The sequence below is a fragment of the Sceloporus undulatus genome, chromosome 4, assembly GCF_019175285.1.
Source record: "Sceloporus undulatus isolate JIND9_A2432 ecotype Alabama chromosome 4, SceUnd_v1.1, whole genome shotgun sequence".
NCBI lineage: Eukaryota > Metazoa > Chordata > Lepidosauria > Squamata > Phrynosomatidae > Sceloporus > Sceloporus undulatus.
Window position 1 is genome coordinate 197,805,745 of NC_056525.1, and position 17,676 is coordinate 197,823,420.

Genomic DNA, 17,676 nt, shown 5'->3' on the forward strand with positions numbered 1-17,676 from the left:
TTTTTGCCTTACTCTTTTACTTATCCTCATCTTCATTTTTCTGTAAATGGGGTAGAGATAACATAAATACAACTTATTTGTGTATGTTAATTTGCACAGTATACAATTTCAGGTATTAAGTCAGCACTTTAAATTGCAATATGCTTTTCTACATGTATATTTCTAAATTGTATTGATTAATAGTCTCCATTCCATCCAACATGTCAATAAAAACATTAAAATAGTATATTTAGGTTTTTTATTCCACCAAAACTGCATTGCAGTCTTCCAGTCTTTTTTATTTACATTATTTGCAACTCTTTCCATAAGTGCCAGTACAAAAACAACTGATGATAATTCAGAACAGCTTTACAAATGTTCCCCAAAGCAATGTGCATTTCTTAGCATTTTGTTCTGATGTGCAATAATATATATACTATGTAGGCATATATATTACCAAAGCTTCATAATATATTTTCCACTCCTGCAATTTATTCAGATTTCAGTTACACAGACTTCTGCATTTCAAGTTAGTGCAAATAATGAAAGAAAGAGCCTGAGCAACATGGTGTACATATTATGAAACAAGAGAACAGCAAACACTAACCAACTCCCTGCATATAATTATTATATTTAATTAGTATATTATTAGTAGTCTTTATATACAACATATTTAAATAAATTGGCTTATTTGAGCTATAGGCAACATATTTACAAATTCAAATAAAATAAGTTCTTTCACATAAACATGGAATGTCCAAGATGTATGAAAATAAAATGCTTCTGGTAGCAAAAGATGCTGCAAATCAAAAAGGATGTGATGTCTTCTCTATTGTCTTGGGATAGAATTCAAGGCACTTTCTTGGCAAACCACAGTTCAATCTTAGCAGGAACATCTGAAACATCAGTCATCACACTGCATTTCACCTAGTTTCACAGTGATTTAATAATGATACTGTCAGTAGAAATCAAAGGCATTTATAAGATCATGCTTACTAAACTTGTTTAAAAACACATTTTTATTACAGTTCTTTTCCAATTATACATTAAATATCTAGTGAGTAAAAAGCATGGCAAATGACACCAAACTATAGCTTGGAAAAGTTATTTTTGGACTACTACGTCTGGATTTGCCCATTAAGGACTCTGGGAATACTAACCCAAAAAATTAACTTTTCTAAGCTCTCCCCCAACCTAAGCCTCCATGCTTTCCACTGAAGATCAGAAAAAAGTGGATGCCTGTTCAACTGTCTACACACTGGATACTCTCCAGATATCTTAAGAACGGTAATAAAAAAAGGAAAAGGAAAAAAAAGCCATGGTTTCAGCTTATACAGAAGGCAGGCGTGGACATGCTGTCATGACCAAACTTTCTTTTCTTTATTCACTAAAAAAACCCTGTTCCTTTCAAATATTAGTGCATTTTGCATGCCTCATTTTCAAATACCTATCTTCTAACTGACAAAAATAATGTTATAACAGGGTCTCACAATCCAAAAATATTGAGAATAACCTGGTCTGCAGCTGGAAACATTTGTTTAAAAGTGAAACTATGCCTGCATTACTGTATCTATAGACTTCTCCATGGTCCTGAAATGGGTGAAAAAGAAAGTTCTGTGAGCAATCTCCTGACAGAACTGATAGTGCAAAAACTTTTCAGCCATTTCAAACAGCTGTTCTCAAATGAAGTTGGCCAGCTGTAGTCATATTAAAAGCAGATCTGAACATAAGCCTTGGTTAAAAGATGAAGCATATAAAAACAGGCCCTGGCTATACGCATTCTGACTCACCTCTCCCTCCTTTGCCCCTCAGTGCCACTATGTTGCCTTGTCATAGCACAGAAAGCTACAAATGAAAGCTACAAATAATTAACCTGGAAACTCTGTGTTATACATTAGCACGAAGTGACAGAAGACAGGATGCAGAAATACCAAAGTATTTGAATGAAAGAACAAACTTCTATATGATGTTCTTATTATTTGGCTCCTGTAAAAAATAACTTAATAGGATCAAACCACAGTAGTCATTAGATTACAAAACACTAAAAAGAATACTTACATAACAGGCCTTCTATGGCTGTGTACACAGTGGACTCATTGCTAACCTTGTCAGCAATCTCGCACACCTTTTATAATCTATTTAAAACCACAGAAACAAAATTGTTAATGATGGCCTATTCAAGGACAAATAATTAATAAAGAGAGAAAAGGTATATTAATGCAAAGTGTAGATGTTAATAAGTGTGTGTGTGTGTGTGTGTGTGTGTGTGTGTGTAAATAAAAATTACAGTATAAAACACTTTGAGTATACCTTATCTGGAATTCTGAAATCTGAAATACTCCAAAATGCAAAATTGTCCACATAGGTGGCTGTGATAGTGATGGTTCAGTGTACACTAACTTTGTTTCATGAACAAAATTACTGTATTAAAAATATTATGTATAAAATTACTATCAGACTATGTGTACAAGGTGCATATGAAACATAAATGAATTTCATGTTCAGACTTGGGTCCCATCTCTACGATATCTCATTATATAGGCAAATATTCCAAAATCTGGGGGGGGGATCTGAAATCGAAGCATTTCTCACTCCAAGCATTTCAGAAAAGGGAGGCTCAGGAGCTCTACAGATTGGCAGGAAGCCAGCGAACAGACTGGAAACAGGCTGCGGCAACCATACACCGCAGCCTGTGCACGGAGCAAAAAGAAGCCTCAAAATGGGGCTTCTTTTTGCACTGTAGAAGGGGTGCTACAACTGCCATGGGACAGCATTAAGAAGCCCCTTGTCTGCAGTGCTGTTTGGGAGCTGCGCATGAGGGATGTCATCGTGGCACGCCCCATGTAAATGGGTGCATGCCAAGATGGTGCCCTGGCAGAGGAAGAAGGGCTTGGAGCATGTTTATGCTCAGCCCTTCTTCAACCCTATTCCACAGTCAGACCGGCACAAAGTGCCAGTCTCTACTGGAGCTCAATCTCTAACAACAGCTTATTTCATTTTTGCTTTCCAGTGCAAAGATTTCAGTGCTTATAATTGCTATACTACGCAATAGGGTTTTCGGGGGGGGGGGGGGGTCTCCTTAGGGAACTGAACTGGGAGAGGCAACCCTGCAGCCTCTGGTATTTCTGGCACCTTCAAAATCTGTTCCACAGAATGGGGAATCCCACCAGTGCAGGTTTCTGAGTAGTGTCAAGGGCTGCATGAGGGATAGGAAGAAAGTCCTACTGTACTTTTGATTTAGGCTTTAAAGTTTAGGAGACAGTTGACTAAGAAATTACATAGTTAATTAATACAATCAGGCCACATTTGGAAATACTTCAAAGGTCCAAATGATTCATTTTTATTAATAATGTACAAAGTTCAACAGGAATTTTGAAATATCAGTTGACATTGAATAATAAATTCCAACATAGTTTACAATACCTGAAGCACTAAGTACAAAGATTAGCAGTGCAATCCTATAAACATCTACTCAGAAATAGAGTTGGATCTTCTACCACTGGATCTGAAGCTTCTAGGCGTATGACTACTTTCCAGGAGAAAAGTGCTGTTCAGTGATTTCAAAAATCACTGAGTAATAGGAAAATATTTTCCTGTAACTCCATCATTATTCAGGCCATTTGGACCGCTAGTTGCTTTGACCCTTGAATGGTTTATTGTTTGGACTTCAGCTTCAAAAGAAGTGGAACATTCCCAACACTCTGCAAGAAGCACTCCCTGTCTTGAAGAAACAATTACATATAGTGGAACTGACCCATTGAAAATCATCTTAAACTCAAGTCTTGAAGAATTTCAAGCGAAGATGAGGAAATCACCCATATGGCTATGCATGACCAATAGTTTGTACTTTGGTGATTAAATGCTCACTTCCCTTTCCCCAAGCTGACTGTTCTAGTAAAATTCATCAGACAACTGCTATTTTAGAGATCCAAGATTTTCATTTATTGCCTTAATAGGAAATGTTGTTTTTAAATTCCGTTTTTAGTAAAGTAAGTGCCGTGTATTGTATCCACTAAACTCAAAGGGGATTTATGTCAAAGTAAAGTATCCAGAACACAAGATGGCAATGAAAGAAATTATTATTGCTGGTCTTGAATTTTGGAAGCACAATCTGCCTCTACAAAGCACTTTGCTAAAAACTTGTAATTCAGCTACCAAAGCAGAAATATAATATCCTTACACATAGCTTTCTTGTTATCCATTATGAAACATATTTTTAAGGTTAATGTATGTAGAGCTTAATATGGGCAAAACTAAAAAGTGATCCTTAACAAGGGCTTTATGTCCTCTTGGCCAATAAGCCCCCATATATCTTTGTGGTCAGGAAGAAGTCTACAAATCATAGAGGGCATTCAGAATTTGGGAGGGGCAAGTGGGGCTTTGGTGATTTTAGATGGGCCTTAACCTGCTCTTGTACTAGCTTGTGTAATTGAGTTAGAACAGTTATTATATACTGCTTACCCTTCCCTGAGGATAAAATTCCAGATCTCTAGGCTCTTTAGAAAATGACAGACAGCAATGAGGGGTCAAACAGAAATGTCCCCTATTCATTTAGGACAAAAATCAACAACAAAAAATAATGCTCCATTCATTCACTAAATAAACAAAATATATCTGATGTGCATCCAAAAAAACAAATAGAGGGGGACATTTAGCACAAAAAAGAAGCACTTTTACAGTTGGCTTCTAGTGCTAATAATCAAAAGATATTATACAGTTATTCTATCTTTCCTTCCTTAACAGTTTCTGTAATTTAATTAAAGGAGGTAAACTGCAGGAAGTGAAATAATGACAACTAGACCTCCCCACTCCCAATAAAATTCTATGAATGAGGTAGGACAATTGAACAAGAAAAAACCAATCCGAGTAAGTCAAACAAACAAGGGAGAAAAATGTTCTCACCAAGTGCCATCAGGCAAAATTAACCCTTACTGTTAAGCACAAAAATTTTATGAATGGATGCCTGAAATCTAATAATGTCTCTCTATTTGTTTTTAAAAACACACACAAACATTGTAGATACCTAGTTTCTGATTATACACAGAGGGAATCCAATACCATATTTTGTTATAGAATTGGTTGCCCAGCCAGCTACACAAAAGGGTAATGGAATCAGTAGCATGTCTGTGGACCATATTCTGCCGCTTGCGTAACTGGAAAAACCAACAGTACTTTGTTAGTTTTCCACCAACAACATTACACTAGTTTTAGGACAGTAAGCATATTCAGTTTAGGACAATAAACATATCTAGTTTCAGAATAAAACTGCCTTGTTCTAGATTATTGTTTTTACTTCCAAGTTTTTCACTTGTGGCTTGGGAGATATGTAATGATCTTTTTGCAAATTTGGGGAACATTAGTAGATTAAAGGTTAAGAAGCAGTGGGCCGATTCATATTCTGCAATGAACAGCACATCTGCCAAGCATTTTTTTCATTAAGAAAGCTAAAAATAGATGAACCAGTTTACATCATGTATCATTCAGCAAACCAAATTTTATTTTTCACAGTGTAGTCTTTGCATCACAGTACATACGTAGCTTACTACATGTATAGCCCTGCCATAATTCCATACACCAAGACAATAAATTTGATTACCTGAACTCTTGTGATATCATCACTACAAGGAGGAAGAGAAACTGAATTCAGGGGTTGCTGGGAATATTTGTACTCTAGTTACAAGGAGGGTCAAATGAAATGGTTTGATGCTAAGAACTGCTCATCCCTCATTTACAATGGGATAGACTGGCAAAAAACATATATAAAACTTTCCCTATAACTTACAGGCTGGTGTTGAGCAATCCCGTGTATTGTGATATAGCCGGTGGAAATGCTTACTACATTCAGCTGAAAATGTAACTCGACCTGTAAGAACAAAATAATTAATTAAAATTAATGTTATTTAATTTAATGTTATACCATTGTGAATTAGCTAATGTGAGCTGTGTTTTTTAATGGCCCACATTTCCTTCAAATATAATGGATTGGATCCAGATTCAGTCAAAGAGCAGAGCTATTGAAATCAATGGCATTTGATGATTTCAATACATACACTCTAAGAATGGCTAAATTGGATACAACCCAATAAGTTTTTGTTTTTTAAAAAATGGATCTCACCATCTGTATTCACACTGCAATTATAATTAATATTCTCACATTATTATTTGAACAGAAGCTACCAAAATAATGAAAAATCAGAGATCGTGCTTAATTAAAAAACAACACCCATTTTAAACCATGGAAGCTTTTTCATGCTAGTTCTTCTGCTCCACTGAACTCTTCTAATCCATTGGCAGAAAACAGCCAGAAGATGTTTAGGAACATTCAATAGGTGGTAATTAGGTGCCAAATGATGAGACAGTTTTGGACAGGATTATGATCATCTTGAGGTGCCTATGGATCCCATTACTCATTCTGTAAGGAGTATAACCTCTTGGGATGCTCTTGGGAAAATGTCATCCAGAATGAAATGGGAACAGTATGGTCTCTCCTTCCAATGAGAGAATAGGGTACAAGTGTTTTCTTTGGTATGATTGGCATCTGCAAAGAAATTAAATAAACTACCACCCTTCCAATTATTCTTACCTGTGAAGTGTTTTATGAACTTGTCTTTTAAGTTGGAATCCCTTGGAAATACCTCTGTAAAAAGAAATGCATGCTTATTAAATGACAATTGTATGTACAATATATTTATATATGAAACATATATAAATCTTATTAGTAATAAACTATATTTGTTCATAACCTATGCCAAAACTCAAATTAGCACTAAACAAAATTAAAGGACAATGGGAGAGCCATACATAAATGTACCATACAAGTAGAAACATGTTTCAGCCACCATTTAAATACAGCCTAAAGAAACAAACTTTCCTGCAAATGAAGGAGCTCTTCTCTATATAGAGAGCTTTCCCCACCACTACTACCAGAGGAAGGACCAGTTTTGTACATATATTCATTTATGTGCATAGATGTGACCTTCCCACTGAAACCCTTTCACATGTAGCCTATGTGGTTGGAGATGGAGAGGGCAATGCAAAATCACACAAACTCAGCATTACTTCTTCCCCCTGCAGCCAGAGTTAAAAAAACCATGAAAAATGATAACTTCTGTCATTTTAGCAGACAACACTGGCACAAGTGAAGTGTGATAGTCAAACCAAAGAAAAGCAAAGCAAAGGAAAAACATTTATATAGAGTCAGGTATTTAAGAATGCCTTGCAGTCAGTTTTAATATGTACACGCAATCAAATAGCTGTTTTTACCTTCCTTTCACAACAGTCTTGAGGTGCCAACTTGAACCTACTTGCATAATATCCAACTACAATATGAATTGGTAAGATTGATGAACTGAATAAAAACCATAAAACATGTGTGACAAAAACATTTATGGAAGACTATCCAACAGTCATTCACTATATTTAATCATCAATCCTAGCCTTCCACAAATAATACACAAAGAAAAGCAATACCTTATTTTTACACAAAATGAAAAAGATGTAAGTCTTAAATATTGCAGCGACTTTTATTTGTATAGGTTTTGAGGATCTACGGGCTCATATCTACAGTCAAAGAAATAAACTCAGATGGATTTGCATTATATAAAGTAGAGTTCCACCCCTTGTATAATCCCAGTTAATAATAATAAGTAATCTTCTTTACCAGGGATTTATTTCTTATTGCCAGCAAGATCTTTCAACTTCTACACCTATTCTTCTTTAGATAATTAAGCATCACAGAACAAATACTGCCCATTATTTCAAATGTGTCAGTTGGTATGGAAAGCTGAAGGCACAGAGAGTTCATCTAATTATTTGCTACTTCAAAGTATTGTTATTATTGCTGGTGGCAGATGGGGGTCCCAAGATTAGTCAGGTTCAGCTGCACAATGCTACAGAAGATCTCCTGAGTGACCTTGTACAAATGCAATTGTAGGGGGGGGAGGTCTGTTTTTCTGCCTGAAGTCACCCCCTTTGGAGTAAAATTTCTTGAAGAAAGGTTATATGGTAAATAATTTGAGGATGCTCATCCTTTTAGAGCAATTTGTGTTTTCAAATCTGATCTTTCTCCTAGTTACATAGTGATAGAGACTTTGCAAAGTACCAGCTTTATTCTTGGATTTGCAAGATCAGCAAAACAGATACCAGATTAAAATATTTCTCTTGAAAATCCTGCCCTTCTGATTTGTTTTGAAAACCATGTTTACCACATGACATGTTCACCTAGAAAATGCAAGCTTGTCTGTGAGAAGCTGTTGCAATTGAGCTATCACAGGTTCAGATTTCTCAGAATGTTACACCATCAGTGAAAACATATCAACATGACCGAGTGAAGGCTGAAATTCAGTGGTGCAATCACAAGAGTCTTAGGCTGCATCCACACTGCAGAAATAATCCAGGTTGACACCACTTTAATTGCAATGGCTCAATGATAGGGAATTCCGGGAATTGTAGTTTGCTGTGGCATCAGAGCTCTCCAACAGGAAATAATAAAATACTAAAACTGCAATTCCCATTATTCTATAGCATTAGCCATGACAATTAAAGTGGTGCCAAACTGGATTGTTTGTGCAGTGCAGATGCACCCTGTGTCCAGCACTCAAACCACTACACCATGCTGGCACATAAACAAAATATCTGTAGTATCAAAATTAAGTAATTTGTGTAAAACCAGGCATGCTGAGCTAATGTGAATGTGCTAGCACACTACATTGAAAGGCTATTCCTAGGGAAATTATGGGTGTAACAAAAAAGACCACTATCTGGAAGAACCTATTGCTGTAAGGGTTCCACATGGTCAATGAGCCTCTGCCTCTTCCTCCCAATTTCTGGAATTAGCTCTTCTCTGTACCAGAGAATAACTACTTTAGTAGGCTTCATGCTCAACACTTATCCATTAAATTTTCAAGCATAATTTCCAAGCTTTACTTGGCAAACTGAGATTGACATCTCTGTTTTTAAAATGCCAGGTATGTTTTAGTGGCGAGAGACAAATGAAAGGGGTAGTGGGAAACAAGGTCAAAAATGGCTAGTTAAAGGCAGTTATATCAGTGGGTGAGTTCCAATATGAAGCATTTATGACTCTAGCCCAGGGGTAGGCAACCTTTTTGAGCCGGGGCCCGGGTTGCTGTCCCTTAGACAACTGGGGGGCCGGAGGCAAAAAAGAAATAATTAAATAATTTTTTAAAAATTAAATAAATAAATAAACCGGGACAAATGTAGGACAAAATTTTCAAATGGGGGATACTTTTTTTAAAAAAATGGAGAACACGCGAAAAAATTTGTTGATTTTTTAAAAAATGTTAATATAAATGCATGTTTCTGAGGCTTCTATAGACAATTGCTCCCCTTTGCCCCCTCGCACGAGAGACCAAAGGCCCCAGCGGCAATCGGCAGCAGGACCGGGCTGGGGCCGGTCCCAAGGCCTTGCCGGGCTGGATTCGGCCCGCGGGCCGTAGGTTGCCTACCCCTGCTCTAGCCCAAAGCTGAAAGGTCCTTTAAGGAAAAGGCATTCCTAGCTGGATACTGACTATTAATATATTCTTAGCACACATACTGTATATGATACTATATAAATAATAAATTAAAAATCAATTCCATTCATTATCCTAATTTGTAAACGTGTGCATGCCTTCAAGTCGCCTGTCTCCTTATGGCGACTCCATGAATTTATACAACACCATTTAAATTAAGCAAACTATAAAGCCAATGCAAAAAGGAAATTTCACACTAGTTATAAAATCACTAATTATTTCCTGTTCAGCTGTTTTGATTATGGAAGTCCTAAGAAAGTTGGCTCTTATTTTGTGGTTTCTCTAAAGCCATCTGGTTTCTATTATAAAGAAACACATTTGGATAGAACTTAATGCCATTATTCAGTTGGTTTCATTCAGAAGTGTGCAAACTTTGCAATGGAAACTTTTCAGAAGTGAACAGGCCACACCTGTTATTTTATATAACTGTATTTTGTTGCTGCCCCCAGAAAAACATGAGAAACATTACAAAAAATCTATGCCAACTCTCGATTTCTTTGTTGGCTTTCAGCTTTCCACCATATTTGTCATCCTATCCTTGACGGGGTCACACTCCCTCTAAAGAATAAAGTTCGCAGCTTGGGAGTACTCCTGCAGTTATCATCTCAAGTAAATGCGATCGCCAGGAGTGCTTGGTACCAGCTTCGGCTGATACGCCAACTGCGCCCCTGTCTGGACCGAAAGGACCTTGAAACAGTAGTACACGCACTGGTAACCTCTCGCTTGGATTTCTGTAATGCGCTCTACATGGAGCTACCTTTGTACCAGGTTCGGAAGCTTCAACTGGTTCAAAATGCTGCAGCCAGATTGATCGCGGGGGATCCAACCATATAATACCTGTACTAAGATCTCTCCACTGGCTGCCAATTAGCTTCCGGGCACAATACAAAGTGTTGGTCATTACCTATAAAGCCCTATATGGCTTGGGCCCAAGTTACTTGAAGGAACGCCTCTCCCTACATAATCTGCCCTGCACTCTCAGAACAATGGGGAAATATTTACTCGAACACCCCAGAGTGAGATTGACATCAACTCACCAGAGAGCCTACATGGCAATAGCTCCATCTTATTGGAATGCACTCCCGGAAGAGATCAGACTCAGTCCCACATTGGAAGCCTTTAAAAAAGCACTGAAAACCTATCTTTTTCAGTTTATCCTTCCAACTCTATCTAGAGATATAACACCCCAAGAAGATCAGGATGCCTAGCCAAAACTGATAGCTTGACTGTTTGATATATTGTTTTTAAGGTTTTTAACTTGTATGAAATTTTGATGTAGTGTACTCCATTGTATTGTAATATGTTATAGCTATGATATGTGAACCGCTTTGATCTGGAGGAAAGGCGGTATACAAATAAAAGTTTTATTATTATTATATATTCATCTATCTTTCTCTCTTTTGGAATGCCCTATTTTGAACAACAAACCAGCGGGAAAGACAACATGTGAAAAAGAGGAATACAACTACCTAAAAAGAAATGGATCGTGTAGCAACTTTGAGACTGAGGCCTTGTATGCACAGAGGAAAAGAAATATTCCCTGCCATGTTCCCACACTGATCTGTTTAGATGATGCACACAGGTCCAAATTAGGTGGCACATGGGTCCAATCCACACTCCAGTTTGTTTCTTTAGTTCCTGTTTGCTCCAAAGCATGCCAGAAACACCAGAGAATCCCCTGAGTGTGCAGACTGTCTGCCTGTATGAGAGAGGGTGAGGAGCATCAGTGAATGGGCAGAAGAAGTCAGGAGTGTCTCAAGCCTCTCTTCTCACATAGAAATTCAAACTCTCACCACAGTATTGTCACTATTTTGTGTGGTTCCTCCGGCATGAACTGCATTTTAACAGGACCAGGGCCAGGGTGTGGACATTGCTGCTGGAATCAGTTCATTGTGGGTGCTGGTTGTGAAGACAGCTCATCTTCCCCACACATCCACAAACTCTGATGGTAAGCTGAGTTTTTCCATCACTGCAGGCATGGTCTGAGACAAAAAAATTGCATCAACAGTTTTCATAGTCTGAGGGTGTAGTCACACTGCAGAACTGAAGCAGTTTGATACCATGACTCTGTTCCACAAAAATCTAGGATTTGTAGCTTGGTGAGGCACCAGAGCTTTCTCATAACCAGGCTGAATGCCTCACCAAAGTATGAGCCCCAAGATTATGCAGGAGAGAGCTGAGGCCGTTGAACTAGTATCAGAATGCCTTAATTCTGCAGTGTAGCTACACTATCAGTCTAATTCTGATGATTTATGAAGTAGACTGAGTCTGCAAAAGCTTGTGCTACCAACTTCTCTCACTCTCTATGGTGTTATAAGAACTCTTTGTATACTGGTATAGACTAATACAGCTATGTCTTGAAAAGATATTATGTGTGGTAAGAAGTATCATCAATCATGTTGGTCTCTTCCAACTCTATGATTCTATAATTCAAGCTCTCTTCCTTTCCTTCCACTATTATGAGAGAAAAGAGACACCTATATCTCCTCTTTTCTTCATTCTCTATTTGCCATAGATCTATCAACTATTTCTTTTCTATTAAGAGTTACGATGGGCATAACAACCCTACTAAAGTTAAACAGACTGAATGTTCACTGATTTCACTTTGAGAAAGGGATCAGAATTATGGAGAACAAGGCAGCTACTTCAGGAGGTCAGTGGTGGAGAGAGGGAAGTAAGGTGGTATGGCACTGGGAACTAGAGCTGTGGGTTTCCTGCAGTCCAATTGCACTCAGTTCCAGTCCAGCATACCGCCCTGTCACAAGCTGTCTTGGGAAAAAAGGAGCAACAGCTAGTTCCATTTCCTTTAATATGTGGAATGCAGCATGGGGAGCACCATCTTGCCCTTTCTCTCAGACTGCAAAATGTATTTGGTTGCCTTAATTAATAATATGCTTATGTTTCCAGGGAGCTTCAACTATGACTATATTGGTATAAAGCTCTGAATACATATCGAGAAGTCACACTCCCAACAGCACTACAGTCAGTCCTTCTTATACACGGATTTGTTATACATGGATTCAAGCATACACAGTTTGAAAATGTTCAAAAAAAAAGTATAAATTTCAAATACACACAATTTAAAATCATTGGTAGGCTGCTTTCTCATTCTGCACAAAAACAAAACAACCTTTTTCTTTCCTGTTCCTACAACATCCCTTCCTTATTTATTCTTCCTGCATTCCTAGGCAAATAGCTTTGGATAGTCTCAACCAAGTACAACTCCCTTCCTTCTCCTTGTAAGCCACAAAAGAATGTGATCATCAATCTCTGAAAATAAATAAAACTGTCTTTGGTATGGTATAACACTTTTAGCCTATTTAACATCCCACAATGCGACTGCCTCATTCTAGATCAACACTTCAAACCATGGCAGACAAGGCGTGTGATGCAGCTCCTGACAATAGTCTGCTAACTAATATATAAATTAATTGTGAATGAGATTTTTGTGTGAACACTATTTTCAGTTCCTGGAGTCTACTACTGGTATACTTCATAGTATGATCCTCTGCTTGACAAGCTAAAAGGCAGACAAAAATGTCAATCCAGTTTCTTCCACTGTTAATAATTTTATTTTTTTAAAAAAAATGTGGTCCTCTATTCAAAGACATATTTAGAGCGAATTCACACTGACATTTTTGCACCAAATAGAAGTTCTGACTACATTTGCCACAACTGAACCTGTCCAGTTTAACCCAATTCAAGTTCACATTTATCTTTGGATTGGTTTAAAATGGATTCTCCATCATGGACAGATTTGATCGTAGCTGGAGTATGTTTTTTAAAAAATGTACACACACCTTCGTCACATCCTTTCTGTGATGTTTTGCCAGTCAAGTTCAACATTAAACCGCATTCCCCTCTCGTATAGTATAGTGCTAGTATAAAGTGTGTAAAGTGTGTAAAATGTGTAAAGTGTGCAAACTGCAAAAATTTTTAGAGGGGTTTTAATTGTTCAAGGGCTGCATGAAGCAGCCAGAAATATTTAATTCTTAAAGGGGCTGTGCTATAGTTGTTTTTTGGGTGCCACGCCTTGAAGAAATCCTTGCTGAAAAAACCCATAATGGGTTTCCCTTGTGGGGAAGGCACACTATCTCAGCCTCAGAGATTAGCTATGGCATACTCTGATGAAACCTTGCCAAGAAACCCCCATGAAAAGGTGGCTGTAGAGTCACCATGGCCTGTTATAAACGGGCGTAAAGTACATACCCAGTACGTACTAGGGTTAGGAAGGGGCATGCTTTACGCACGCCCCTAACCCTAGTACGTACTGGGTACGTACAAAATGGCGGCACCCATTCTACACGGGCGCCACCATTTTGACGTCGCGGATGCATAGCCACTAGCGCCTCATGGTGCCACTTCCGGGGCACAAAAAGAAACGCCATTTTCGAGCTTCTTTTTTGCTGCATCCAGGAACCGAGTGGTTTGGCTGCTGCAGTTCCCGGATGCAGCAACCGGTGGCGCCAGCAGACTGCCGCTTTCAGGCGGTCTGTAACGCGCCCATAACTCAAAAACAAAGGCAAGCAACACAGACACACAGGGCAGTGGCAATCTCCCCAGCCCCCCAGTGCCAGGCATGCAAGCCTCTGTGCCAACCACACAAATGCAATGATGCACAAAAGCTGTCAAACTTTTTTTTTTTAAAGTCCACACCTCACCATGGTCCCCAAAAGAACCCCCTCCCTGACTTTGGTGACCTCTGGGAATCAGCCACCACTGCACCAGCAAACCAAGACTTGTGGGATGGCTATGTCCCACTGCTCTGCCCATTAGCCCTCCCTCCTGAGTGCCCCGAATGGAATCAGCAGCACATTCCCTATTTCATACAAACCACAAATTAGCTGATCCCTATATAAAATGGCATCCATTATTTAACAAGCCATGTCTGGATTTCATAACTCTGAAATACTGACAACTACATAGTAAGCTGAATTTGTTACTAATGCAGAAACACTTGTGCTGTTCTTAAATGCAAAAAATCTGGATGGGTAACAGAAGACTAATAAGCTACATATGAACTCCAAAGGCAGTTGTGTAAGTCTTACATTGTCTTAAGAGTTTTAGATTTCATTTTCTTTAAAATTAGTTTCTAACATTAGTGGCTACAACAACAAAAATACACAAATAACTGAAAATGTGACTGATGGCTGTCATCTGAACAGCCTGAAACCAAACGCCTTATAAACCTATCTCAATACGCATTATGTTTTCAAATCTCATTACTTCCAAGCTGTCCTTCTAATTTTGAAAACTTTTCGAACAAATTTGAACATCTTTGATTTGCACAGGCGGTAACAATATTCATTTGGCAAAAAGCAAATGTAGACAATTCCCAGCATGTCATGATTTGCTGCCTGGAGCAAATGAAACAGCACACAAAGCATAATACTCTTAATTTACAGGAGATCATAAAACAGGGTGATATCTTCATATTCTTTGGTTTGTACTTAGAATAAAACAACAATCCTAACACTTTTTGTCGTTTTTGAATGATTCTATTGTCCTGTCACTATGTTTATTTTCTTTTTTTTAAAAAAACTTCACCACTAGCCCCCATCACCCCTTCACAAAAGCACTGGTCACTAAAGCTTACGTTTTTCAACCATACTCATTGTTCCTGCCCAACATGTTTACCTCTTTCTCTAATTCCTTGTTCCCTATGCCTGCACCTTGGGAAATGTTTTATCCGAGACAACTTTGCTCATTTTGGCTCCCTTCTTGAACTCCATGGGTGCATCTGCACTGTAGAAGTAATGCAGTTTGACACCACTTTAACTATCATGCCATCATCCTACAGAATCCTGGGATTTGTAGTTTTCTGAGGCACCAGCACTCTTTAGCAAAGGGTAAAGACCTTATAAAACTACAAATCCCAGGATCCCATAGGCTGGAGCTACAGCATGTAAAGGTCAAGCTACATTACTGCTACATTGACGATGCACCTCATATCTTTCCCTCTGCTTGAAGGCTGTAACATGTGAACTAGCCCTCTTTCATTGAAAATTAAGCATTGTTTTCATTCAATATCATTCATTCAATATCATTCAATATTGTTTTCATTCAATATCCCATTGAAAGAAGGTAATTTACAGAAGTGGATTTATTTGTTCTCTGTTCCACATAAATCTCCCAGAATCCCCCCCCAGGCTAAAATGAATTTTCTCTAAATGGGGTGATGATGAAAAGGTAAATTCCTGATGGTTTTGGATATGTGACCATGAATAGCAGTTATTGTCATATATTTTTGGATGTAAATATGTATCTTTAACACATTATGAAACTGGCACAGGCATTTCCCTGAGTACCTATGAGGGAATTTTTGACGAATATTATTGCTGGACTTGAATGACAACTGAGTTTGTTTGTCCCTAGCCTTTAACCTGCAAAATCCTTTATACAGATAATTTATCAATAAGCTATATCAATAAGCTAGTTGCTTCTAAGACACTGGATAGTTTCAGTCAGCATGCCAGTGTTTGAACACACATTCCCATTGATATTATTCTGCTCAGTACTATATCTGACATATTATACAGAATTTTTTGTACTATATAATAATAATATGAAGGTATTATCTAGATAAACAATGAATGTATGAATCAAGAAGAATGATGTATAACAAAGAACTCTCAGGGTGCATTCCCACTATGATTTAAATCGAATCGCTGATCAGGGTATGTGTCCATCGTTGCCATTTGAAACCAGTTCCGATCCTACTTTGATCGATTTCTGTGCCAATAAAGTGAGGCAAACACACAAAAAAAGTTTTTTTCAGATACTAGTTTCCTAGTGATTCTTTTGAAAAGAATAGATTCTGAAGTGTGTTCAAGAAGTGGGAACGACAGATCTGAATCACATCGTTCTGGAGGGGAGAGACTAATGGCAGAGGGGGGGGGGAGGTGGGTGCACCATTACATGGGACTTTCCCAGCATACTGCTTGGAAAAAACCCTGCTGCACCGCCCCGGAAAAGATAGTTAATTGGAATATTCAGCAGTGCATTCGCTAATAGGGTTTGCAGCCTAGACACGCAGTTTGCCCCTTGTACAACGGGGGGGGGGGGGGGTGTCCCAGAACAGATTGGTTTTGCTTTGTTATACTATGAACACATGTATTAACAGTCCCTCCATTATTATCATTCAGAATTCAAATGTATGCAAACCATCTACATGATTACATATGGGAAGAAGACAGAATGCCTGCTGCTGAGATAGCTCTACAACAAGTTCTGCAGAGTAGGCTTGTGCACCAGTGTAAAAAAGAAGAGCACAAAACTTCTAAGGACTAAAGAATAAAATCACCTCAGAGCCCTAGTAAATAAATAGGTAAAGGCAAGGGACTAAGGGACTACTTCTAGAAACAGAATACTGGATTAGACTGTGTTGGTCCAAGGCATCAATAATAATATAGTACTAAAGATAAAGCAAAAAAGGTCACGAATGCCAGATTGCTGTCAGAGAAGAGTATCCCTGCAACTATAAAAGCTTCATGCAATTAAAGTAAAAAAGCAAACTGTGCTTTATTTGCACTAAGAATGTTTTAAAGTGTAGTGTAGTACACATGAGGATTGTGATGATAAAGGAAGTGGTGGCAGTAGTGGTGACATTAAAAAAGACGGTATGGGAGAGTCCTACCACACTGACATTATGACATCTGATCAGGATTTATATTTCATGTGACACCACAAAGAGTTATGAACTAAATGTTTAAAGCAGCAAGAAGTTGGCATAAACCAATTTTTTTTTTATCATGTTTATCAATAGAGACAGAGAACAGGTCAGAAAGAAAGTGAAACAGAAAAGAGCAGTATACTAAATTAGCAGATGCTTTGTATAACCAAGCTTTTTTTGTATGTACCACAGTTTATTGCTGTAGGTCTTGTAGTTGAATGTATTAGATGTGTTGTTTTTTTGTATGGTTTTAATTTCTAATAAAATAATTTTTAAAAAAGAAAAGACACAAGCCTAACCGTAACGAATTGTTGTTTTAAAGAATTGGTGGCAAAACAGTCTGGTGACACGTAGCTAATTTACAAAATCTCTAGCTAGATTTTTCATGCCTAGATAAGGAATAGTGACTATATAAGAATGGTTAGTTGTGGAGAAGGTTGGGATTTTTTTTAAAAAGCTTCCTCTAACAATGACATGTACAACATATAACCTTTT

The 17,676-nt window shown here is 38.0% G+C and overlaps 1 protein-coding gene across 2 annotated transcripts in view; it reads right to left on the reverse strand.

The window, feature by feature from the left end:
* Positions 1-239: 239 nt before the first annotated feature.
* Positions 240-17,676, reverse strand: part of ALKAL1 (ALK and LTK ligand 1) — a 52,962-nt gene continuing 35,525 nt past the window's right edge. Inside the window, exons 2-5 of one of the 2 annotated variants that reach the window (XM_042465284.1) lie at positions 6,563-6,616; positions 5,762-5,842; positions 2,038-2,114; positions 240-906 (exon numbers count right to left, since the gene is read on the reverse strand). In XM_042465284.1, the coding sequence (XP_042321218.1) occupies positions 2,050-2,114; positions 5,762-5,842; positions 6,563-6,616 (200 nt within the window). In that variant the 3' untranslated portion in view covers positions 240-906; positions 2,038-2,049. Of the gene's footprint in view, positions 907-1,382; positions 1,825-2,037; positions 2,115-5,761; positions 5,843-6,562; positions 6,617-17,676 lie in introns of those variants that run through there. The other variant, XM_042465285.1, reaches the window with a different exon arrangement.